At 49.3% G+C, this 25,340-nt stretch overlaps 1 protein-coding gene across 4 annotated transcripts in view; it reads right to left on the bottom strand.

The window, feature by feature from the left end:
- DIAPH2 (diaphanous related formin 2) overlaps window positions 1–25,340 on the bottom strand; it is a 1,874,941-nt gene that overhangs the window by 1,470,332 nt on the left and 379,269 nt on the right. For all 4 annotated transcript variants that reach the window (XM_069746079.1, XM_069746080.1, XM_069746081.1 and 1 more), the window contains one exon: window positions 16,868–17,007. In XM_069746079.1, the coding sequence (XP_069602180.1) occupies window positions 16,868–17,007 (140 nt within the window). The remainder of the gene's footprint in view (window positions 1–16,867; window positions 17,008–25,340) is intronic.

The raw sequence follows: 25,340 nt of genomic DNA, 5'->3' as shown, positions 1-25,340 counted from the left end.
ATTCGAGCGCTTGAAAAAATGCATCTACATCCAATAATGCCGGATCCCCTGTTTCAAGAGAAAAAGACCAGTCTTAAGGGTCACCACTAGGGTTGAGCGAAACAGATCGTTCATTTTCAAAAGTCGCCGACTTTTGGCAAAGTCGGGTTTCATGAAACCCGACCCGATCCCTGTGTGGGGTCGGCCATGCGGTACGCGACTTTCGCGCCAAAGTCGCGTTTCGTATGACGCGCTTGGCGCCATTTTTTTCAGCCAATGAAGGGGCGTGGGCAGAGTGATGACATAGGCGTCCACGCCCCTAAGACCTATCGCCATGTTGTCGCTTGTGCGCTGTAGCGATTTGCACTGTGTAACACCAGCTTTTCAGTTCAGGGACGGACGGAGGGGAGAGAGAGAGAGAGAGAGAGAGGAGAGGGAGAGAGAGAGAGAGAGAGAGAGAGAGAGAGAGAGAGAGAGAGAGAGAAAAAAAAAAAAAAAAAAATCCCATTGGCTTTGCATTGGGTTTCGTGTTTCGGTCGATCCTCGACTTTTCGCCATAATCGGCCGATTTCACTCGACTTGACTTTTGAGATAGTCGGGTTTCGCGAAACCCGGCTCGACCCTAAAAAAGTCAAGGTCGCTCAACCCTAGTCACCACGCAGCAAGGATATGATGATTTTCACCTGCTGAATGGGATCACCAGAAGAACGGGGTTTCAAAGCAAAAAACAATTTGCAGTTATCTTTAAAGTTCAAAAACTTGGATCTGTCTCCAAAAAACAAATCAGGAGTAGGAATTCTGGGCTCTAAAGCCAGAGTCTGGACAACATAGTCCTGGATACTCTGTACTCTTGCAGCCAGTTGATCCACACGAGAAAACAAACCCTGAGCATCCATGCCAGAGCATATATCCTGAACCACCCAGATATCAAGAGGAAAAAAAAAAAGACAAACCAGAGCACAGAAAAAAAAAATGGTTCAGAACTTTCATTTCCTTCTTTTGAGATACATTTAATTCATTTTTGGCCAATTGTACTGTTATGATCTGGTGGTTTAGGAACAATATGAGACAAGCTCTGAAGGAGGTGGTATCTGTACTGACCGCAAACCCTGAACCTAGCAGCGCAACTAGAAATAGCCGTGGGTGGTACCTGACGCTCCCTAGACCCCTCGGCACAGCCTAAGATCTAACTTCCCCTAAAGATGGAAACAGGAAACCTATTTTACCTCAGAGAAAATCCCCAAAGGAAAGATAGCCCCCCACAAATATTGACGGTGAGAGGAGGGGAAAATAACATACACAGAAATGAAATCAGATTTTAGCATAGGAGGCCAGCCTAGCTTGATAGATAGGACAGGAAAGGGTACTGTGCGGTCAGTATAAAAACTACAAAACAATCCACACAGAGTTTACAAAATCTCCACACCTGACTAAAGGTGTGGAGGGTAAATCTGCTTCCCAGAGCTTCCAGCTAACTGAAATAATCCATACTGACAAGCTGGACAAATATAGAATGCACAGAACAATGAGTCCACAACATGTGGACTGAAATGAGCAAAGCCAGAACTTATCTTTGCAGAACTGGTCAGGAAACCAGGAGAATCCAAGCAGAGATGTGAATCCAGCCAGGGAACATTGACAAGTGGCACAGGCTGAAGAAAGAGCCAGACTCAAACAGCGGAGCAGAAGAGACGATAAGTGGAGGCAGCTGATGACAGCTAACTCCAAGGAGCAGCCATACCACTAGAAACCACAAGAGGGAGCCCAAGAGCAGAACTCACAAAAGTGCCACTTACAACCACCGGAGGGAGCCCAAGAGCAGAATTCACAACAGTACCCCCCCCTTGAGGAGGGGTCACCGAACCCTCACCAGAGCCCCCAGGCCGATCAGGACGAGCCAAGTGAAAAGCACGAACCAAATCGTTAGCATGGACATCGGAAGCAACAACCCAAGAATTATCCTCCTGGCCATAACCCTTCCACTTGACAAGATACTGAAGCCTCCACCTCGAAAAACGAGAATCCAAAATCTTCTCAACCTCATATTCCAACTCTCCCTCAACCAACACCGGGGCAGGAGGGTCAACTGCGGGAACAACGGGCACCACATATCTCCGCAACAAAGATCTATGGAAAACATCATGAATGGCAAAAGAGGCAGGAAGAGCCAAACAAAAAGACACCGGATTAATAATTTCAGAAATTTTATAAGGACCAATAAACCGAGGCTTAAACTCAGGAGAAGAAACCTTCATAGGAACATGACGAGAAGACAACCAAACCAAATCCCCCACACGAAGCCGGGGACCAACACACCGACGGCGGTTGGCAAAACGTTGAGCCCTTTCCTGAGACAACGTCAAATTGTCCACTACATGAGTCCAAATCTGCTGCAGCCTGTCCACCACAGAATTAACACCAGGACAATCAGAAGGCTCAACCTGCCCAGAAGAAAAACGAGGATGAAAACCAAAATTACAAAAGAAAGGTGAAACCAAAGTAGCCGAACTAGCCCGATTATTAAGGGCAAACTCGGCCAACAGCAAGAAAGACACCCAATCATCCTGATCAGCAGACACAAAGCATCTCAAATAGGTCTCCAAGGTCTGATTAGTTCGCTCAGTTTGGCCATTAGTCTGAGGATGAAACGCCGAAGAAAAAGACAAATCAATGCCCATCCTAGCACAAAAGGCCCGCCAAAATCTAGAGACAAACTGAGAACCTCTGTCAGACACAATATTCTCCGGAATGCCATGCAAACGAACCACATGCTGAAAAAACAATGGAACCAGATCTGAGGAGGAAGGCAACTTAGGCAAAGGTACCAGATGGACCATTTTAGAGAACCGGTCACAAATAACCCAGATAACAGACATCTTCAGGGAAACAGGAAGATCCGAAATAAAATCCATGGAAATATGCGTCCAGGGCCTCTCAGGGACCGGCAAAGGCAAAAGCAACCCACTAGCGCGGGAACAGCAAGGCTTGGCCCGGGCACAAGTCCCACAGGACTGCACAAAAGCACGCACATCGTGAGACAAGGAAGGCCACCAAAAGGACCTAGCAACCAAATATCTGGTCCCAAAAATCCCAGGATGACCAGCCAACACTGAACAATGAACCTCAGAAATTACCTTACTTGTCCATCTATCAGGAACAAACAGCTTCCCCACTGGACAGCGGTCAGGCTTATCAGCCTGAAATTCCTGAAGCACCCGCCGCAAATCAGGGGAGATAGCAGAAAGAATCACCCCCTCCTTAAGAATGCCAACCGGCTCCAGGACTCCAGGAGAATCAGGCGAAAAACTCCTAGAGAGGGCATCAGCCTTAACATTCTTAGATCCCGGAAGATATGAGACCACAAAATCAAAACGGGAAAAAAACAGGGACCATCGAGCCTGTCTAGGATTCAGCCGCTTGGCCGACTCGAGGTAAATCAGATTCTTATGATCGGTCAGGACCACAACACGGTGTTTAGCTCCCTCAAGCCAATGTCGCCACTCCTCAAACGCCCACTTCATAGCCAACATCTCCCGATTGCCGACATCATAATTGCGTTCCGCAGGCGAAAACTTTCTGGAAAAAAAAGCACACGGCTTCAACAAAGAACCATCAGATTCCCTCTGAGACAAAACGCCCCTGCCCCAATCTCAGAAGCGTCGACCTCAACCTGAAAAGGAAGAGAAACATCCGGTTGACGCAACACAGGGGCAGAAGTAAATCGGCGTTTAAGCTCCTGAAAGGCCTCAACAGCCTCAGAGGGCCAATTCGTCACATCAGCGCCTTTCTTCGTCAAATCAGTAAGGGGCTTAACCACACTGGAAAAGTTGGCAATGAAACGGCGATAGAAATTAGCAAAGCCCAAAAATTTTTGAAGACCCTTCACAGATGTGGGTTGGATCCAGTCATGAATAGCTTGGACCTTAACAGGATCCATTTCTATAGACGAGGGAGAAAAAATAAAACCAAAAAAAGAGACCTTCTGAACTCCGAATAGGCACTTAGACCCCTTCACAAATAAAGCATTATTACGAAGGATCTGGAACACCATCCTGACCTGCTTCACATGAGACTCCCAATCATTGGAAAAAATCAAAATATCATCCAAATATACGACCATGAATTTATCAAGATAATAGCGGAAAATATCATGCATGAAAGACTGAAACACAGATGGAGCATTAGAGAGCCCAAATAGCATCACCAGGTATTCAAAATGGCCTTTGGGCGTATTAAATGCAGTTTTCCATTCGTCACCTTGTTTAATACGAACAAGATTATATGCCCCTCGGAGGTCAATCTTAGTAAACCAACTAGCCCCCTTAATCTGAGCAAACAAATCAGTAAGCAAAGGCAAGGGGTATTGGAATTTGACCGTGATCTTATTAAGAAGACGATAATCAATACAGGGTCTCAAGGAGCCATCCTTCTTAGTAACAAAAAAGAAACCCGCTCCCAATGGTGACGAAGAGGGCCGAATATGCCCCTTCTCCAAAGATTCCTTAAGGCTACGTTCACATTGGCGTTCCGCCAATGTGCGTCGCTGTTGCGCCGGCGACGCAGCGGCGACGCAGCGGCGACGCAGCGGCGACGCGCCCCTATGTTTAACATAGGGGACGCGTGCGTTTTTAGGGTGGCGTTTTTCGACACTTGCGTCGTTTCCGACGCTAGCGTCGGACGCAAGAAAATGCAACAAGTTGCATTTTCTGTGCGTCCGATTTTGGTCAAAAAACGACGCACGCATCGCAAAACGCGTGCGTTTTTGCGCGCGTTTGCGTGCGTTTTTTCGTGCGTCGCGCGTTGCGTCACCGACGCAGGGCGGCGCAACGCTAATGTGAACGTAGCCTAATGTGAACGTAGCCTAACATAGCTCCGCATGGCGGCATGCTCTGGCACAGACAGATTGAAAAGTCGGCCCTTAGGGAACTTACAACCAGGAATCAAGTTAATAGCACAATCACAGTCCCTATGTGGAGGAAGGGAACTGGACTTGGGCTCATCAAATACATCCTGGAAATCAGACAAAAACTCAGGGACCTCAGAAGAGGGGGAAGAGGAAATTGACATCAAAGGAACGTCATTATGTACTCCTCGACAACCCCAACTAGTCACCGACATAGTTTTCCAATCCAGCACCGGATTATGTTCCTGTAACCATGGAAATCCCAGTACAACAACATCATGCAGGTTATGCAACACCAGAAAACGGCAATCTTCCTGATGTGCAGGAGCCATGTACATAGTCATCTGTGTCCAGTACTGAGGTTTATCCTTGGCCAAGGGTGTAGCATCAATGCCCCTCAAAGGAATAGGGCTCTGCAAAGGCTGCAAGGAAAAACCACAGCGCCTGGCGAATTTCAAGTCCATTAAGTTCAGGACAGCGCCTGAATCCACAAATGCCATGACAGAAAAGGACGACAATGAGCAAATCAGTGTCACAGATAAGAGAAATTTAGGTTGTACAGTACTAATGGTAACAGACCTAGCGACTCTCTTAGTACGCTTAGGGCAATCAGAGATAACATGAGCCGAATCACCACAGTAAAAACACAGCCTATTCTGACGTCTGAATTCCTGCCGTTCTATTCTAGTCAAAATCCTATCACATTGCATAGGTTCAGGACTATGCTCAGAGGATACTGCCATATGGTGCACAGCTTTGCGCTCGCGCAGACGCCGATCAATCTGAATGGCTAGAGACATAGATTCGCTCAAACCGGTAGGCGTAGGAAAGCCCACCATAACATCTTTAATGGTTTCAGAAAGACCTTTTCTGAAAATAGCAGCCAGAGCCTCTTCATTCCATTTAGTGAGCACAGACCATTTTCTAAATTTCTGGCAGTATAACTCTGCTGCTTCCTGACCTTGACACAAGGCCAATAGGGTTTTTTCTGCATGATCCACAGAATTAGGTTCGTCATACAATAATTCGAGCGCTTGAAAAAATGCATCTACATCCAATAATGCCGGATCCCCTGTTTCAAGAGAAAAAGACCAGTCTTAAGGGTCACCACTAGGGTTGAGCGAAACGGATCGTTCATTTTCAAAAGTCGCCGACTTTTGGCAAAGTCGGGTTTCATGAAACCCGACCCGATCCCTGTGTGGGGTCGGCCATGCGGTACGCGACTTTCGCGCCAAAGTCGCGTTTCGTATGACGCGCTTGGCGCCATTTTTTTCAGCCAATGAAGGGGCGTGGGCAGAGTGATGACATAGGCGTCCACGCCCCTAAGACCTATCGCCATGTTGTCGCTTGTGCGCTGTAGCGATTTGCACTGTGTAACACCAGCTTTTCAGTTCAGGGACGGACGGAGGGGAGAGAGAGAGAGAGAGAGGAGAGAGAGAGAGAGAGAGAGAGAGGGAGAGAGAGAGAGAGAGAGAGAGAGAGAGAGAGAGAGAGAGAGAAAAAAAAAATAAAAAATCCCATTGGCTTTGCATTGGGTTTCGTGTTTCGGTCGATCCTCGACTTTTCGCCATAATCGGCCGATTTCACTCGACTTGACTTTTGAGATAGTCGGGTTTCGCGAAACCCGGCTCGACCCTAAAAGAGTCAAGGTCGCTCAACCCTAGTCACCACGCAGCAAGGATATGATGATTTTCACCTGCTGAATGGGATCACCAGAAGAACGGGGTTTCAAAGCAAAAAACAATTTGCAGTTATCTTTAAAGTTCAAAAACTTGGATCTGTCTCCAAAAAACAAATCAGGAGTAGGAATTCTGGGCTCTAAAGCCAGAGTCTGGACAACATAGTCCTGGATACTCTGTACTCTTGCAGCCAGTTGATCCACACGAGAAAACAAACCCTGAGCATCCATGCCAGAGCATATATCCTGAACCACCCAGATATCAAGAGGAAAAAAAAAAAGACAAACCAGAGCACAGAAAAAAAAAATGGTTCAGAACTTTCATTTCCTTCTTTTGAGATACATTTAATTCATTTTTGGCCAATTGTACTGTTATGATCTGGTGGTTTAGGAACAATATGAGACAAGCTCTGAAGGAGGTGGTATCTGTACTGACCGCAAACCCTGAACCTAGCAGCGCAACTAGAAATAGCCGTGGGTGGTACCTGACGCTCCCTAGACCCCTCGGCACAGCCTAAGATCTAACTTCCCCTAAAGATGGAAACAGGAAACCTATTTTACCTCAGAGAAAATCCCCAAAGGAAAGATAGCCCCCCACAAATATTGACGGTGAGAGGAGGGGAAAATAACATACGCAGAAATGAAATCAGATTTTAGCATAGGAGGCCAGTCTAGCATGATAGATAGGACAGGAAAGGGTACTGTGCGGTCAGTATAAAAACTACAAAACAATCCACACAGAGTTTACAAAATCTCCACACCTGACTAAAGGTGTGGAGGGTAAATCTGCTTCCCAGAGCTTCCAGCTAACTGAAATAATCCATACTGACAAGCTGGACAAATATAGAATGCACAGAACAATGAGTCCACAACATGTGGACTGAAATGAGCAAAGCCAGAACTTATCTTTGCAGAACTGGTCAGGAAACCAGGAGAATCCAAGCAGAGATGTGAATCCAGCCAGGGAACATTGACAAGTGGCACAGGCTGAAGAAAGAGCCAGACTCAAACAGCGGAGCAGAAGAGACGATAAGTGGAGGCAGCTGATGACAGCTAACTCCAAGGAGCAGCCATACCACTAGAAACCACAAGAGGGAGCCCAAGAGCAGAACTCACAAAAGTGCCACTTACAACCACCGGAGGGAGCCCAAGAGCAGAATTCACAACAGTACCCCCCCTTGAGGAGGGGTCACCGAACCCTCACCAGAGCCCCCAGGCCGATCAGGACGAGCCAAGTGAAAAGCACGAACCAAATCGTTAGCATGGACATCGGAAGCAACAACCCAAGAATTATCCTCCTGGCCATAACCCTTCCACTTGACAAGATACTGAAGCCTCCACCTCGAAAAACGAGAATCCAAAATCTTCTCAACCTCATATTCCAACTCTCCCTCAACCAACACCGGGGCAGGAGGGTCAACTGCGGGAACAACGGGCACCACATATCTCCGCAACAAAGATCTATGGAAAACATCATGAATGGCAAAAGAGGCAGGAAGAGCCAAACAAAAAGACACCGGATTAATAATTTCAGAAATTTTATAAGGACCAATAAACCGAGGCTTAAACTCAGGAGAAGAAACCTTCATAGGAACATGACGAGAAGACAACCAAACCAAATCCCCCACACGAAGCCGGGGACCAACACACCGACGGCGGTTGGCAAAACGTTGAGCCCTTTCCTGAGACAACGTCAAATTGTCCACTACATGAGTCCAAATCTGCTGCAGCCTGTCCACCACAGAATTAACACCAGGACAATCAGAAGGCTCAACCTGCCCAGAAGAAAAACGAGGATGAAAACCAAAATTACAAAAGAAAGGTGAAACCAAAGTAGCCGAACTAGCCCGATTATTAAGGGCAAACTCGGCCAACAGCAAGAAAGACACCCAATCATCCTGATCAGCAGACACAAAGCATCTCAAATAGGTCTCCAAGGTCTGATTAGTTCGCTCAGTTTGGCCATTAGTCTGAGGATGAAACGCCGAAGAAAAAGACAAATCAATGCCCATCCTAGCACAAAAGGCCCGCCAAAATCTAGAGACAAACTGAGAACCTCTGTCAGACACAATATTCTCCGGAATGCCATGCAAACGAACCACATGCTGAAAAAACAATGGAACCAGATCTGAGGAGGAAGGCAACTTAGGCAAAGGTACCAGATGGACCATTTTAGAGAACCGGTCACAAATAACCCAGATAACAGACATCTTCAGGGAAACAGGAAGATCCGAAATAAAATCCATGGAAATATGCGTCCAGGGCCTCTCAGGGACCGGCAAAGGCAAAAGCAACCCACTAGCGCGGGAACAGCAAGGCTTGGCCCGGGCACAAGTCCCACAGGACTGCACAAAAGCACGCACATCGTGAGACAAGGAAGGCCACCAAAAGGACCTAGCAACCAAATATCTGGTCCCAAAAATCCCAGGATGACCAGCCAACACTGAACAATGAACCTCAGAAATTACCTTACTTGTCCATCTATCAGGAACAAACAGCTTCCCCACTGGACAGCGGTCAGGCTTATCAGCCTGAAATTCCTGAAGCACCCGCCGCAAATCAGGGGAGATAGCAGAAAGAATCACCCCCTCCTTAAGAATGCCAACCGGCTCCAGGACTCCAGGAGAATCAGGCGAAAAACTCCTAGAGAGGGCATCAGCCTTAACATTCTTAGATCCCGGAAGATATGAGACCACAAAATCAAAACGGGAAAAAAACAGGGACCATCGAGCCTGTCTAGGATTCAGCCGCTTGGCCGACTCGAGGTAAATCAGATTCTTATGATCGGTCAGGACCACAACACGGTGTTTAGCTCCCTCAAGCCAATGTCGCCACTCCTCAAACGCCCACTTCATAGCCAACAACTCCCGATTGCCGACATCATAATTGCGTTCCGCAGGCGAAAACTTTCTGGAAAAAAAAGCACACGGTTTCAACAAAGAACCATCAGATTCCCTCTGAGACAAAACGCCCCTGCCCCAATCTCAGAAGCGTCGACCTCAACCTGAAAAGGAAGAGAAACATCCGGTTGACGCAACACAGGGGCAGAAGTAAATCGGCGTTTAAGCTCCTGAAAGGCCTCAACAGCCTCAGAGGGCCAATTCGTCACATCAGCGCCTTTCTTTGTCAAATCAGTAAGGGGCTTAACCACACTGGAAAAGTTGGCAATGAAACGGCGATAGAAATTAGCAAAGCCCAAAAATTTTTGAAGACCCTTCACAGATGTGGGTTGGATCCAGTCATGAATAGCTTGGACCTTAACAGGATCCATTTCTGTAGACGAGGGAGAAAAAATAAAACCAAAAAAAGAGACCTTCTGAACTCCGAATAGGCACTTAGGCCCCTTCACAAATAAAGCATTATTACGAAGGATCTGGAACACCATCCTGACCTGCTTCACGAGACTCCCAATCATTGGAAAAAATCAAAATATCATCCAAATATACGACCATGAATTTATCAAGATAATAGCGGAAAATATCATGCATGAAAGACTGAAACACAGATGGAGCATTAGAGAGCCCAAATAGCATCACCAGGTATTCAAAATGGCCTTTGGGCGTATTAAATGCAGTTTTCCATTCGTCACCTTGTTTAATACGAACAAGATTATATGCCCCTCGGAGGTCAATCTTAGTAAACCAACTAGCCCCCTTAATCTGAGCAAACAAATCAGTAAGCAAAGGCAAGGGGTATTGGAATTTGACCGTGATCTTATTAAGAAGACGATAATCAATACAGGGTCTCAAGGAGCCATCCTTCTTAGCAACAAAAAAGAAACCCGCTCCCAATGGTGACGAAGAGGGCCGAATATGCCCCTTCTCCAAAGATTCCTTAAGGCTACGTTCACATTGGCGTTCCGCCAATGTGCGTCGCTGTTGCGCCGGCGACGCAGCGGCGACGCAGCGGCGACGCGCCCCTATGTTTAACATAGGGGACGCGTGCGTTTTTAGGGTGGCGTTTTTCGACACTTGCGTCGTTTCCGACGCTAGCGTCGGACGCAAGAAAATGCAACAAGTTGCATTTTCTGTGCGTCCGATTTTGGTCAAAAAACGACGCACGCATCGCAAAACGCGCGCGTTTTTGCGCGCGTTTGCGTGCGTTTTTTCGTGCGTCGCGCGTTGCGTCACCGACGCAGGGCGGCGCAACGCTAATGTGAACGTAGCCTAATGTGAACGTAGCCTAACATAGCTCCGCATGGCGGCATGCTCTGGCACAGACAGATTGAAAAGTCGGCCCTTAGGGAACTTACAACCAGGAATCAAGTTAATAGCACAATCACAGTCCCTATGTGGAGGAAGGGAACTGGACTTGGGCTCATCAAATACATCCTGGAAATCAGACAAAAACTCAGGGACCTCAGAAGAGGGGGAAGAGGAAATTGACATCAAAGGAACGTCATTATGTACTCCTCGACAACCCCAACTAGTCACCGACATAGTTTTCCAATCCAGCACCGGATTATGTTCCTGTAACCATGGAAATCCCAGTACAACAACATCATGCAGGTTATGCAACACCAGAAAACGGCAATCTTCCTGATGTGCAGGAGCCATGTACATAGTCATCTGTGTCCAGTACTGAGGTTTATCCTTGGCCAAGGGTGTAGCATCAATGCCCCTCAAAGGAATAGGGCTCTGCAAAGGCTGCAAGGAAAAACCACAGCGCCTGGCGAATTCCAAGTCCATTAAGTTCAGGGCAGCGCCTGAATCCACAAATGCCATGACAGAAAAGGACGACAATGAGCAAATCAGTGTCACAGATAAGAGAAATTTAGGTTGTATAGTACTAATGGTAACAGACCTAGCGACTCTCTTAGTACGCTTAGGGCAATCAGAGATAACATGAGCCGAATCACCACAGTAAAAACACAGCCTATTCTGACGTCTGAATTCCTGCCGTTCTATTCTAGTCAAAATCCTATCACATTGCATAGGTTCAGGACTATGCTCAGAGGATACTGCCATATGGTGCACAGCTTTGCGCTCGCGCAGACGCCGATCAATCTGAATGGCTAGAGACATAGATTCGCTCAAACCGGTAGGCGTAGGAAAGCCCACCATAACATCTTTAATGGTTTCAGAAAGACCTTTTCTGAAAATAGCAGCCAGAGCCTCTTCATTCCATTTAGTGAGCACAGACCATTTTCTAAATTTCTGGCAGTATAACTCTGCTGCTTCCTGACCTTGACACAAGGCCAATAGGGTTTTTTCTGCATGATCCACAGAATTAGGTTCGTCATACAATAATTCGAGCGCTTGAAAAAATGCATCTACATCCAATAATGCCGGATCCCCTGTTTCAAGAGAAAAAGACCAGTCTTAAGGGTCACCACTAGGGTTGAGCGAAACGGATCGTTCATTTTCAAAAGTCGCCGACTTTTGGCAAAGTCGGGTTTCATGAAACCCGACCCGATCCCTGTGTGGGGTCGGCCATGCGGTACGCGACTTTCGCGCCAAAGTCGCGTTTCGTATGACGCGCTTGGCGCCATTTTTTTCAGCCAATGAAGGGGCGTGGGCAGAGTGATGACATAGGCGTCCACGCCCCTAAGACCTATCGCCATGTTGTCGCTTGTGCGCTGTAGCGATTTGCACTGTGTAACACCAGCTTTTCAGTTCAGGGAAGGACGGAGGGGAGAGAGAGAGAGAGAGAGAGAGAGGAGAGAGAGAGAGAGAGAGAGAGAGAGGGAGAGAGAGAGAGAGAGAGAAAAAAAAAAAAAAAAAAAATCCCATTGGCTTTGCATTGGGTTTCGTGTTTCGGTCGATCCTCGACTTTTCGCCATAATCGGCCGATTTCACTCGACTTGACTTTTGAGATAGTCGGGTTTCGCGAAACCCGGCTCGACCCTAAAAAAGTCAAGGTCGCTCAACCCTAGTCACCACGCAGCAAGGATATGATGATTTTCACCTGCTGAATGGGATCACCAGAAGAACGGGGTTTCAAAGCAAAAAACAATTTGCAGTTATCTTTAAAGTTCAAAAACTTGGATCTGTCTCCAAAAAACAAATCAGGAGTAGGAATTCTGGGCTCTAAAGCCAGAGTCTGGACAACATAGTCCTGGATACTCTGTACTCTTGCAGCCAGTTGATCCACACGAGAAAACAAACCCTGAGCATCCATGCCAGAGCATATATCCTGAACCACCCAGATATCAAGAGGAAAAAAAAAAAGACAAACCAGAGCACAGAAAAAAAAAATGGTTCAGAACTTTCATTTCCTTCTTTTGAGATACATTTAATTCATTTTTGGCCAATTGTACTGTTATGATCTGGTGGTTTAGGAACAATATGAGACAAGCTCTGAAGGAGGTGGTATCTGTACTGACCGCAAACCCTGAACCTAGCAGCGCAACTAGAAATAGCCGTGGGTGGTACCTGACGCTCCCTAGACCCCTCGGCACAGCCTAAGATCTAACTTCCCCTAAAGATGGAAACAGGAAACCTATTTTACCTCAGAGAAAATCCCCAAAGGAAAGATAGCCCCCCACAAATATTGACGGTGAGAGGAGGGGAAAATAACATACGCAGAAATGAAATCAGATTTTAGCATAGGAGGCCAGTCTAGCTTGATAGATAGGACAGGAAAGGATACTGTGCGGTCAGTATAAAAACTACAAAACAATCCACACAGAGTTTACAAAATCTCCACACCTGACTAAAGGTGTGGAGGGTAAATCTGCTTCCCAGAGCTTCCAGCTAACAGAAATAATCCATACTGACAAGCTGGACAAATATAGAATGCACAGAACAATAAGTCCACAACATGTGGACTGAAATGAGCAAAGCCAGAACTTATCTTTGCAGAACTGGTCAGGAAACCAGGAGAATCCAAGCAGAGATGTGAATCCAGCCAGGAAACATTGACAAGTGGCACAGGCTGAAGAAAGAGCCAGACTCAAACAGCGGAGCAGAAGAGACGATAAGTGGAGGCAGCTGATGACAGCTAACTCCAAGGAGCAGCCAAACCACTAGAAACCACAAGAGGGAGCCCAAGAGCAGAACTCGCAAAAGTGCCACTTACAACCACCGGAGGGAGCCCAAGAGCGGAATTCACAACAGGTGGCTACAGACAGGATCTTATGTATCTCTGTATACAGGGAGCTCCCCCTAGTGGTGACTGCAGACATGATCTTATCATGTATCTCTGTATACAGGGAGCTCCCCCTAGTGGTGACTGCAGACAGGATCTTATCATGTATCTCTATATACAGGGAGCGCCCCCTAGTGGTGGCTGCTGACAGAACTTATCATGTATCTCTGTATACAGGGAGCCCCCCCTAGTGGTGGCTGCAGACAGGATCTTATGTATCTCTGTATAAAGGGAGCTCCCCCTAGTGGTGGCTGCAGACAGGATCTTATGTATCTCTGTATACAGGGAGCTCCCCATAGTGGCTGCAGGCAGGGTCTTATGTATCTCTGTATACAGGGAGCTCCCCCTAGTGGTGGCTGCAGACAGGATCTTATCATGTATCTCTGTATACAGGGTGCTCCCCCTAGTGGTGGCTGCAGACAGGATCTTATCATGTATCTCTGTATACAGGGAGATCCCCCTAGTGGTGACTGCAGATAGGATCTTATCATGTATCTCTGTATACAGGGAGCTCCCCCTAGTGGTGGCTGCAGACAGGATCTTATCATGTATCTCTGTATACAGGGAGCTCCCCTTAGTGGTGACTGCAGACAGGATCTTATCATGTATCTCTGTATACAGGGAGCTCCCCCTAGTGGTGGCTGCAGACAGGATCTTATCATGTATCTCTGTATACAGGGAGCTCCCCCTAGTGGTGACTGCAGACAGGATATTATCATGTATCTCTGTATACAGGGAGCTCCCCCTAGTGGTGGCTGCAGACAGGATCTTATCATGTATCTCTGTATACAAGGAGCTCCCCCTAGTGGTGGCTGCAGACAGGATCTTATCATGTATCTCTGTATACAGGGAGCTCCCCCTAGTGGTGGCTGCAGACAGAATCTTATCATGTATGTCTGTATACAGGGAGCTCCCCCTAGTGGAGGCTGCAGACAGGATCTTACCATGTATCTCTGTATACAGGGAGCTCCTCCTAGTGGTGGCTGCAGACAGGATCTTATCATGTATCTCTGTATACAGGGAGCTCCCCCTAGTGGTGGCTGCAGACAGGATCTTATCATGTATCTCTGTATACTGGGAGCTCCCCCTAGTGGTGACTGCAGACAGGATCTTATCATGTATCTCTGTATACAGGGAGCTCCCCCTAGTGGTGGCTGCAGACAGGATCTTATGTATCTCTGTATACAGGGAGCTCCCCCTAGTGGTGGCTGCAGACAGGATCTTATCATGTATCTCTGTATACAGGGAGCTCCCCCTAGTGGTGGCTGCAGACAGAATCTTATCATGTATCTCTGTATACATGGAGCTCCCCCTAGTGGTGGCTGCAGACAGGATCTTATCATGTATCTCTGTATACAGGGAGCTCTCCCTAGAGGTGACTGCAGACAGGATCTTATCATGTATCTCTGTATACAGGGAGCTCCCCCTAGTGGTGGCTGCAGACAGGATCTTATCATGTATCTCTGTATACAAGGAGCTCCCCCTAGTGGTGACTGCAGACAGGATATTATCATGTATCTCTGTATACAGGGAGCTCCCCCTAGTGGTGGCTGCAGACAGGATCTTATCATGTATCTCTGTATACAGGGAGCTCCCCCTAGTGGTGGCTGCAGACAGGATCTTATCATGTATCTCTGTATACAGGGAGCTCTCCCTAGAGGTGACTGCAGACAGGATCTTATCATGTATCTCTGTATACAGGGAGCTCCCACTAGTGGTGGCTGCAGACAGGATCTTATCATGTATCTCTGTATACAGGGAGCTCCCCCTAGTGGTGGCTGCAGATAGAATCTTATCATGTATCTCTACATACAGGGAGCTCCCCCTAGTGGTGGCTGCAGACAGGATCTTATCATGTATCTCTGTATACACGGAGCTCCCCCTAGTGGTGACTGCAGACAGGATATTATCATGTATCTCTGTATACAGGGAGCTCCCCCTAGTGGTGGCTGCAGACAGGATCTTATCATGTATCTCTGTATACAAGGAGCTCCCCCTAGTGGTGGCTGCAGACAGGATCTTATCATGTATCTCTGTATACAGGGAGCTCCCCCTAGTGGTGGCTGCAGACAGGATATTATCATGTATCTCTGTATACAGGGAGCTCCCCCTAGTGGTGGCTGCAGACAGGATCTTATGTATCTCTGTATACAGGGAGCTCCCCCTAGTGGTGGCTGCAGACAGGATCTTATCATGTATCTCTGTATACATGGAGCTCCCCCTAGTGGTGGCTGCAGACAGGATCTTATCATGTATCTCTGTATACAGGGAGCTCTCCTTAGAGGTGACTGCAGACAGGATCTTATCATGTATCTCTGTATACAGGGAGCTCCCCCTAGTGGTGGCTGCAGACAGGATCTTATGTATCTCTGTATACAGGGAGCTCCCCCTAGTGGTGGCTGCAGACAGGATCTTATCATGTATCTCTGTATACAGGGAGCTCCCGTTTCTGTGCTCCGTGTTTTGGAGGAATAACAGCCTCTGGTGTCCACTACTCTGCGCTCAGACAGTGAACAGACGGTGGACGCAGGGTAACATTCGCCAGTTGTATATTGATCGGAGTGTGTGACTCTTTGCAGGCACAGTCGCTGCTCATCTGTCCAGAGAGACGTACATAAAGATGAGGGGTCATCATAACAGAACCAGACCCCAATCGGAGGACAACTAGTAATCTAGGCACTTTCCAATATTTATGGACACAACTGTTTATCACTCTCCCATAATGACAGTTCTGTGTTGTGCATGAATATGTGATTCCTCAGAATTTCTTTTAGTCTCTGCCTGATGAAGAGACCTGTGTAGTCTCGATAGCTGCAGTCTGTTCCCATCTTCTCAGTTCACCATTACAAGGTATCAACCACTGAGGACTCTCAATTCTACAGATTTTTCTAGAGAGATCTATAAACTCAGTCGTTGATCCCGGCAGAATGTGGGCGCTCATACAGCACTGATAGGACCCTGGGCTTCTGGCAAGGGGTCACATACGTATTAGTAGAGGGGTCCAGTCCCTGAACCATCAGTATTATCATCCCACCTTGTGTTCTTGGGGCTGTAAGACTTTCTACATTCTGGGCTACGACTAAAGAGTCCGCCACAAAACCCGCGAAACAGAGCGTCACCTTCCGAATAGCAGAAACGTGTGGCGGCAAATCAGCAGTTAACACTGGGAGATGGGGACTTGGGGGCCACGTGTGAACATTGGGGTCTTCATCTCTTACCTGACAGGGTTGCTGGTCAGGGAGACCCTCAGCGACTCCAGACAGTTGTGCAGTTTCTCGTCGGCTATGCCGGAGCGCAGCTCGTGCACGTACTCCTGGGAGGACAGGGTGCACTCGTGCTTGTTGTTCTTCAGGCCGCCCTATGGAGGAAAGGAGGACACACGGTCAGCTCTGCCATCAGTCACTGCCATGGATTGCCAACCTGACAATGTGGCTGCCAGCCCAGCATCATTTACAACATGTCTGCTTATGGTCAGCTCTGCCATCAGTCACTGCCATGGATTGCCAACCTGACAATGTGGCTGCCAGCCCAGCATCCTTTACAACATGTCTGCTTACGGTCAGCTCTGCCATCAGTCACTGCCATGGATTGCCAACCTGACAATGTGGCTGCCAGCCCAGCATCCTTTACAACATGTCTGCTTACGGTCAGTGAACGGACTCATCATTGTTCACAAACAGCCGATAACCTGTCACTAATCATAAATGATTACACTCATTTCTTAACAGAGCGCCGGTACACTGCAGTCCTGCTCACAGCAGAGGATTTGTCACAATGTATCACAGCAGCAGCACAGCTTTGTTTCCTGTAACTGACTTCAGGCCCTGACACACAATGTCGCATCATGGAAAACTAACGAGCAATGGTTCCTGCAAAAGGGACCACAGTGTATGCCAATATGTATGGCTCTTTAAGCGACTGGCATTATGTGGCAGTATGACCCTGGCAGTATATGGCAGTATGACCCTGGCATTATGTGGCAGTATGACCCAGGCACTATATGGTAGTATGACCCTGGCACTATATGGCAGTATGACCCTGGCACTATATGGTAGTATGACCCTGGCAGTATATGGCAGTATGACCCTAGCAGTAGGTGGCAGTATGACCCTGGCATTAGGTGGCAGTATGAACCTGGCATTATGTGGCAGTATGACCCTGGCACTATATGGTAGTATGACCCTGGCACTATATGGTAGTATGACCCTGGCATTAGGTGGCAGTATGACCCTGGCAGCAGGTGGCAGTATGACCCTGGCACTATATGGTAGTATGACCCTGACACTATATGGTAGTATGACCCTGGCACTATATGGCAGTATGACCCTGGCAGTAGGTGGCAGTATGACCCTGGCATTAGGTGGCAGTATGACCCTGGCATTAGGTGGCAGTATGACCCTGGCAGTAGGTGGCAGTATGACCCTGGCACTATATGGTAGTATGACCCTGACACTATATGGTAATATGACCCTGGCACTATATGGCAGTATGACCCTGGCAGTAGGTGGCAGTATGACCCTGGCATTAGGTGGCAGTATGACCCTGGCATTAGGTTGCCATATGACCCTGGCATTATGTGGCAGTATGACCCTGGCATTATGTGGCAGTATGACCCTGGCACTATATGGTAGTATGACCCTGGCAGTATATGGCAGTATGACCCTGGCATTATGTGGCAGTATGACCCTGGCATTATGTGGCAGTATGACCCTGGCATTATGTGGCAGTATGACCCTGGCATTATGTGGCAGTATGACCCTGGCACTATATGGTAGTATGACCCTGGCAGTATATGGCAGTATGACCATGGCAGTAGGTGGCAGTATGACCCTGGCATTATGTGGCAGTATGACCCTGGCACTATATGGTAGTATGACCCTGGCAGCAGGTGGCAGTATGACTCTGGCATTAGGTGGCAGTATGACCCTGGCATTATGTGGCAGTATGACCCTGGCATTATGTGGCAGTATGACCCTGGCATTAGGTGGCAGTACGACCCTGGCATTATGTGGCAGTATGACCCTGGCACTATATGGTAGTATGACCCTGGCAGTATATGGCAGTATGACCCTGGCAGTAGGTGGCAGTATGACCCTGGCATTATGTGGCAGTATGACCCTGGCATTATGTGGCAGTATGACCCTGGCATTATGTGGCAGTATGACCCTGGCATTATGTGGCAGTATGACACTGGCATTATGTGGCAGTATGACCCTGGCATTAGGTGGCAGTATGACCCTGGCATTAGGTGGCAGTATGACCCTGGCAGTAGGTGGCAGTATGACCCTGGCATTAGGTGGCAGTATGACCCTGGCATTATGTGGCAGTATGGCCCTGGCATTATGTGGCAGTATGACCCTGGCATTAGGTGGCAGTCCGACCCTGGCATTATGTGGCAGTATGACCCTGGCTTTAGGTGGCAGTACGACCCTGGCATTATGTGGCAGTATGACCCTGGCATTAGGTGGCAGTCCGACCCTGGCATTATGTGGCAGTATGACCCTGGCATTAGGTGGCAGTACGACCCTGGCATTATGTGGCAGTATGACCCTGGCATTAGGTGGCAGTACGACCCTGGCATTATGTGGCAGTACGACCCTGGCATTAGGTGGCAGTCCGACCCTGGCATTATGTGGCAGTATGACCCTGGCATTAGGTGGCAGTACGACCCTGGCATTATGTGGCAGTATGACCCTGGCATTATGTGGCAGTATGACCCTGGATTGCCAACCTGACAATGTGGCTGCCAGCCCAGCATCCTTTACAACATGTCTGCTTACGGTCAGTGAACGGACTCATCATTGTCCACAAACAGCCGATAACCTGTCACTAATCATAAATGATGACACTCATTTCTTAACAGAGCGCCGATACACTGCAGTCCTGCTCACAGCAGAGGATTTGTCACAATGTATCACAGCAGCAGCACAGCTTTGTTTCCTGTAACTGACTTCAGGCCCTGACGCACAATGTCGCATCATGGAAAACTAACGAGCAATGGTTCCTGGAAAAGGGACCACAGTGTATGCCAATATGTATGGCTCTTTAAGCGACTGGCATTAGGTGGCAGTATGACCCTGGCATTAGGTGGCAGTATGACCCTGGCATTAGGTGGCCGTATGACCCTGGCATTAGGTGGCAGTATGACCCTGGCATTATGTGGCAGTATGACCCTGGCATTATGTGGCAGTATGACCCTGGCACTATATTGTAGTATGACCCTGGCAGTATATGGCAGTATGACCCTGGCATTATGTGGCAGTATGACCCTGGCATTATGTGGCAGTATGACCCTGGCAGTAGGTGGCAGTATGACCCTGGCACTATATGGTAATATGACCCTGGCAGTATATGGCAGTATGACCCTGGCATTAGGTGGCAGTATGACCCTGGCATTATGTGGCAGTATGACCCTGGCATTATGTGGCAGTATGACCCTGGCAGTAGGTGGCAGTATGACCCTGGCACTATATGGTAGTATGACCCTGGCAGTATATGGCAGTATGACCCTGGCATTAGGTGGCAGAATGACCCTGGCATTATGTGGCAGTATGACCCTGGCACTATATGGTAGTATGACCCTGGCAATAGGTGGCAGTATGACCCTGGCATTAGGTGGTAGTATGACCCTGGCATTAGGTGGCAGTATGACCCTGGCATTAGGTTGCCATATGACCGTGGCATTATGTGGCAGTATGACCGTGGCATTATGTGGCAGTATGACCCTGGCATTATGTGGCAGTACGACCGTGGCATTAGGTGGCAGTATGACCCTGGCAGTAGGTGGCAGTATGACCCTGGCACTATATGGTAGTATGACCCTGGCACTATATGGCAGTATGACCCTGGCAGTAGGTGGCAGTATGACCCTGGCATTAGGTGGCAGTATGACCCTGGCATTAGGTTGCCATATGACCCTGGCATTATGTGGCAGTATGACCCTGGCATTATGTGGCAGTATGACCCTGGCAGTATATGGCAGTATGACCCTGGCATTATGTGGCAGTATGACCCTGGCATTATGTGGCAGTATGACCCTGGCAGTATATGGCAGTATGACCCTGGCAGTAGGTGGCAGTATGACCCTGGCATTATGTGGCAGTATGACCATGGCAGTAGGTGGCAGTATGACCCTGGCATTATGTGGCAGTATGACCCTGGCACTATATGGTAGTATGACCCTGGCAGTATATGGCAGTATGACCCTGGCAGTATATGGCAGTATGACCCTGGCATTATGTGGCAGTATGACCCTGGCATTATGTGGCAGTATGACCCTGGCATTATGTGGCAGTATGACCCTGGCATTAGGTGGCAGTATGACCCTGGCATTAGGTGGCAGTATGACCCTGGCATTATGTGGCAGTATGACCCTGGCATTAGGTGGCAGTATGACCCTGGCATTAGGTGGTAGTACGACCCTGGCATTAGGTGGCAGTACGACCCTGGCATTATGTGGCAGTATGGCCCTGGCATTAGGTGGCAGTATGACCCTGGCATTAGGTGGCAGTCCGACCCTGGCATTATGTGGCAGTATGACCCTGGCTTTAGGTGGCAGTACGACCCTGGCATTATGTGGCAGTATGACCCTGGCATTAGGTGGCAGTACGACCCTGGCATTAGGTGGCAGTATGACCCTGGCATTAGGTGGCAGTATGACCCTGGCATTAGGTGGCAGTATGACCCTGGCATTAGGTGGTAGTACGACCCTGGCATTAGGTGGCAGTATGACCCTGGCATTAGGTGGCAGTACGACACTGGGATTAGGTGGCAGTACGACCCTGGCATTAGGTGGCAGTATGACCCTGGCATTAGGTGGCAGTACGACCCTGGCATTAGGTGGCAGTATGACCCTGGCATTAGGTGGCAGTACGACTCTGGCATTAGGTGGTAGTACGACCCTGGCATTATGTGGCAGTATGACCCTGGCATTAGGTGGCAGTACGACCCTGGCATTAGGTGGCAGTATGACCCTGGCATTAGGTGGCAGTATGACCCTGGCATTAGGTGGCAGTATGACCCTGGCATTAGGTGGCAGTACGACCCTGGCAATAGGTGGCAGTATGAACCTGGCATTAGGTGGCAGTACGACCCTGGCATTAGGTGGCAGTACGACCCTGGCATTAGGTGGCAGTACGACCCTGGCATTAGGTGGCAGTACGACCCTGGCATTAGGTGGCAGTATGACCCTGGCATTAGGTGTCAGTATGACCCTGGCATTAGGTGGCAGTACGACCCTGGCATTAGGTGGCAGTATGACCCTGGCATTAGGTGGCAGTATGACCCTGGCATTAGGTGGCAGTATGACTCTGGCATTATGTGGCAGTATGACCCTGGCATTAGGTGGCAGTACGACCCTGGCATTAGGTGGCAGTATGACCCTGGCATTAGGTGGCAGTATGACCCTGGCATTAGGTGGCAGTATGACTCTGGCATTATGTGGCAGTATGACCCTGGCATTAGGTGGCAGTATGACCCTGGCATTAGGTGGCAGTACGACCCTGGCATTAGGTGGCAGTACGACCCTGGCATTAGGTGGCAGTATGACCCTGGCATTAGGTGGCAGTATGACCCTGGCATTAGGTGGCAGTATGACTCTGGCATTATGTGGCAGTATGACTCTGGCATTAGGTGGCAGTATGACCCTGGCATTAGGTGGCAGTATGACCCTGGCATTAGGTGGCAGTATGACCCTGGCATTAGGTGGCAGTATGACCCTGGCATTAGGTGGCAGTATGACCCTGGCATTAGGTGGCAGTATGACCCTGGCATTAGGTGGCAGTATGACCCTGGCATTAGGTGGCAGTATGACCCTGGCATTATGTGGCAGTATGACCCTGGCATTTTGTGGCAGTATGACCCTGTCACTAGGCTGGGGGCTGTTGTTAGCGTGTAAGCACAGATAAGTCAGTCCATAAGGTTGACCATATAGCAGCACAGGTTAATGGCGCTACATGGCGGTAATATCAGAGTGGAACGGCTGTAATATCATCATCGGACATTCTGCATTATCCTGAGAAATAAACATAGAATATAAAATGCACAGAGGATTACAAAGTCTCCTCCACAGCCCAGACTTGAAGGACAACTATGAAAGCCCTGATCCGTCATAAAGCCTCTGTGTAATCAGGAGTTTACCCCGGAGCCTCCAGGAGTCATCGGTGGTGGCTCCGGAGACCTCACTAATTCCGCAGCTTTACACCATAAATCCCTCTATATCAAAGTCAATGATCCAAAGAAACAAGAAAATAGTCATCTCGCATGAAAGAATCCATAAGCAACCTGAAGCCATCGCCCCGCGGCCGGGCAGCGATACTGGGCACCAGCAACAGAAACAAAACCTCTTACTCTAATCAATTCCTGCTGCTAATATGGCAGCATCATATTCTGCAGCGCTGTACAAAGAGGTTCACCGCACATCAGTACACATCCCCATGATTTACTGACACGAGGTCCAGTTGGGAGGAAGCTGAAACGTCATGGCTTTAGTATCACAGATGGACCTAAGAGTACAAAGTCCTGGAAAACTGGATGTTTATATGGAAGCCATGGCCGGTAATTGAAGGAGAGTCGTAGCCGGTAGATGTAGGGGAGCTGTGGCCGGTAGATGTAGGAGAGCTGTGGCCGGTAGATGTAGGTGAGCTGTGGCCAGTAGATGTAGGAGAGCTGTGGCCGGTAGATGTAGGGGAGCTGTGGCCGGTAGATGTAGGGGAGCTGTGGCCGGTAGATGTAGGGGAGCTGTGGCCGGTAGATGTAGGAGAGCTGTGGCCGGTAGATGTAGGGGAGCTGTGGCCGGTAGATGTAGGGGAGCTGTGGCCGGTAATTGAAGGGGAGTCGTAGCCGGTAGATGTAGGTGAGCCATAGCCGGTAGATGTAGGAGAGCTGTGGCCGGTAGATGTAGGAGAGCTGTGGCCGGTAGATGTAGGAGAGCTGTTGCCGGTAGATGTAGGAGAGCTGTGGCCGGTAGATGTAGGAGAGCTGTGGCCGGTAGATGTAGGTGAGCCGTAGCCGGTAGATGTAGGGAAGCTGTTGCCGGTAGATGTAGGGGAGTCGCAGCTGGTAGATGTAGGGGAGCTGTGGCCGGTAGATGTAGGGGAGCTGTGGCCGGTAGATGTAGGTGAGCCGTAGCCGGTAGATGTAGGGGAGCTGTTGCCGGTAGATGTAGGGGAGTCGCAGCTGGTAGATGTAGGGGAGCTGTGGCCGGTAGTTGTAGGGGAGCCGTAGCCGGTAGATGTAGGTGAGCCATAGCCGGTAGATGTAGGGGAGCTGTTGCTGGTAGATGTAGGTGAGCCATAGCTGGTAGATGTAGGGTAGCTGTTGCCGGTAGATGTAGGGGAGTCGCAGCTGGTAGATGAAAGGGAGCTGTGGCCGGTAGTTGTAGGGGAGCCGTAGCCAGTAGATGTAGGTGAGCCGTAGCCGGTAGATGTAGGGGAGCTGTTGCCGGTAGATGTAGGGAAGTCGCAGCTGGTAGATGTAGGGGAGCTGTGGCCGGTAGTTGTAGGGGAGCCGTAGCCGGTAGATGTAGGTGAGCCGTAGCCAGTAGATGTAGGGGAGCTGTTGCTGGTAGATGTAGGTGAGCCGTAGCCGGTAGATGTAGGGGAGTCGCAGCTGGTAGATGTAGGGGAGCTGTGGCCGGTAGTTGTAGGGGAGCTGTTGCCGGTAGATGTAAGGGAGTCGCAGCTGGTAGATGTAGGGGAGCTGTGGCCGGTAGTTGTAGGGGAGCTGTTGCCGGTAGATGTAGGGGAGTCGCAGCTGATAGATGTAGGGGAGCTGTTGCCGGTAGATGTAGGGGAGCTGTTGCCGGTAGATGTAGGTGAGCCATAGCCGGTAGATGTAGGAGAGCTGTGGCCGGTAGATGTAGGAGAGCTGTGGCCGGTAGATGTAGGTGAGCCGTAGCCGGTAGATGTAGGGGAGCTGTTGCCGGTAGATGTAGGGGAGTCGCAGCTGGTAGATGTAGGGGAGCTGTGGCCGGTAGTTGTAGGGGAGCCGTAGCCGGTAGATGTAGGTGAGCCATAGCCGGTAGATGTAGGGGAGCTGTTGCTGGTAGATGTAGGTGAGCCGTAGCCGGTAGATGTAGGGCAGCTGTTGCCAGTAGATGTAGGGGAGTCACAGCTGGTAGATGTAAGGGAGCTGTGGCCGGTAGTTGTAGGGGAGCCGTAGCCAGTAGATGTAGGTGAGCCGTAGCCGGTAGATGTAGGGCAGCTGTTGCCAGTAGATGTAGGGGAGTCACAGCTGGTAGATGTAAGGGAGCTGTGGCCGGTAGTTGTAGGGGAGCCGTAGCCAGTAGATGTAGGTGAGCCGTAGCCGGTAGATGTAGGGGAGCTGTTGCCGGTAGATGTACGGAAGTCGCAGCTGGTAGATGTAGGGGAGCTGTGGCCGGTAGTTGTAGGGGAGCCGTAGGCGGTAGATGTAGGTGAGCCGTAGCCGGTAGATGTAGGGGAGCTGTTGCTGGTAGATGTAGGTGAGCCGTAGCCGGTAGATGTAGGGGAGTCGCAGCTGGTAGATGTAGGGGAGCTGTGGCCGGTAGATGTAGGTGAGCCGTAGACGGTAGATGTAGGGGAGCTGTTGCCGGTAGATGTAGGGGAGCTGTTGCCGGTAGATGTAGGGGAGTCGCAGCTGGTAGATGTAGGGGAGCTGTGGCCGGTAGTTGTAGGGGAGCCGTAGCCGGTAGATGTAGGTGAGCCGTAGCCG

This window comes from Ranitomeya imitator, chromosome 2 (genome assembly GCF_032444005.1).
Source record: "Ranitomeya imitator isolate aRanImi1 chromosome 2, aRanImi1.pri, whole genome shotgun sequence".
Lineage (NCBI taxonomy): Eukaryota > Metazoa > Chordata > Amphibia > Anura > Dendrobatidae > Ranitomeya > Ranitomeya imitator.
Note: the sequence above shows the minus strand (reverse complement) of the source record. Positions and strands in the feature narration are given on the sequence as shown.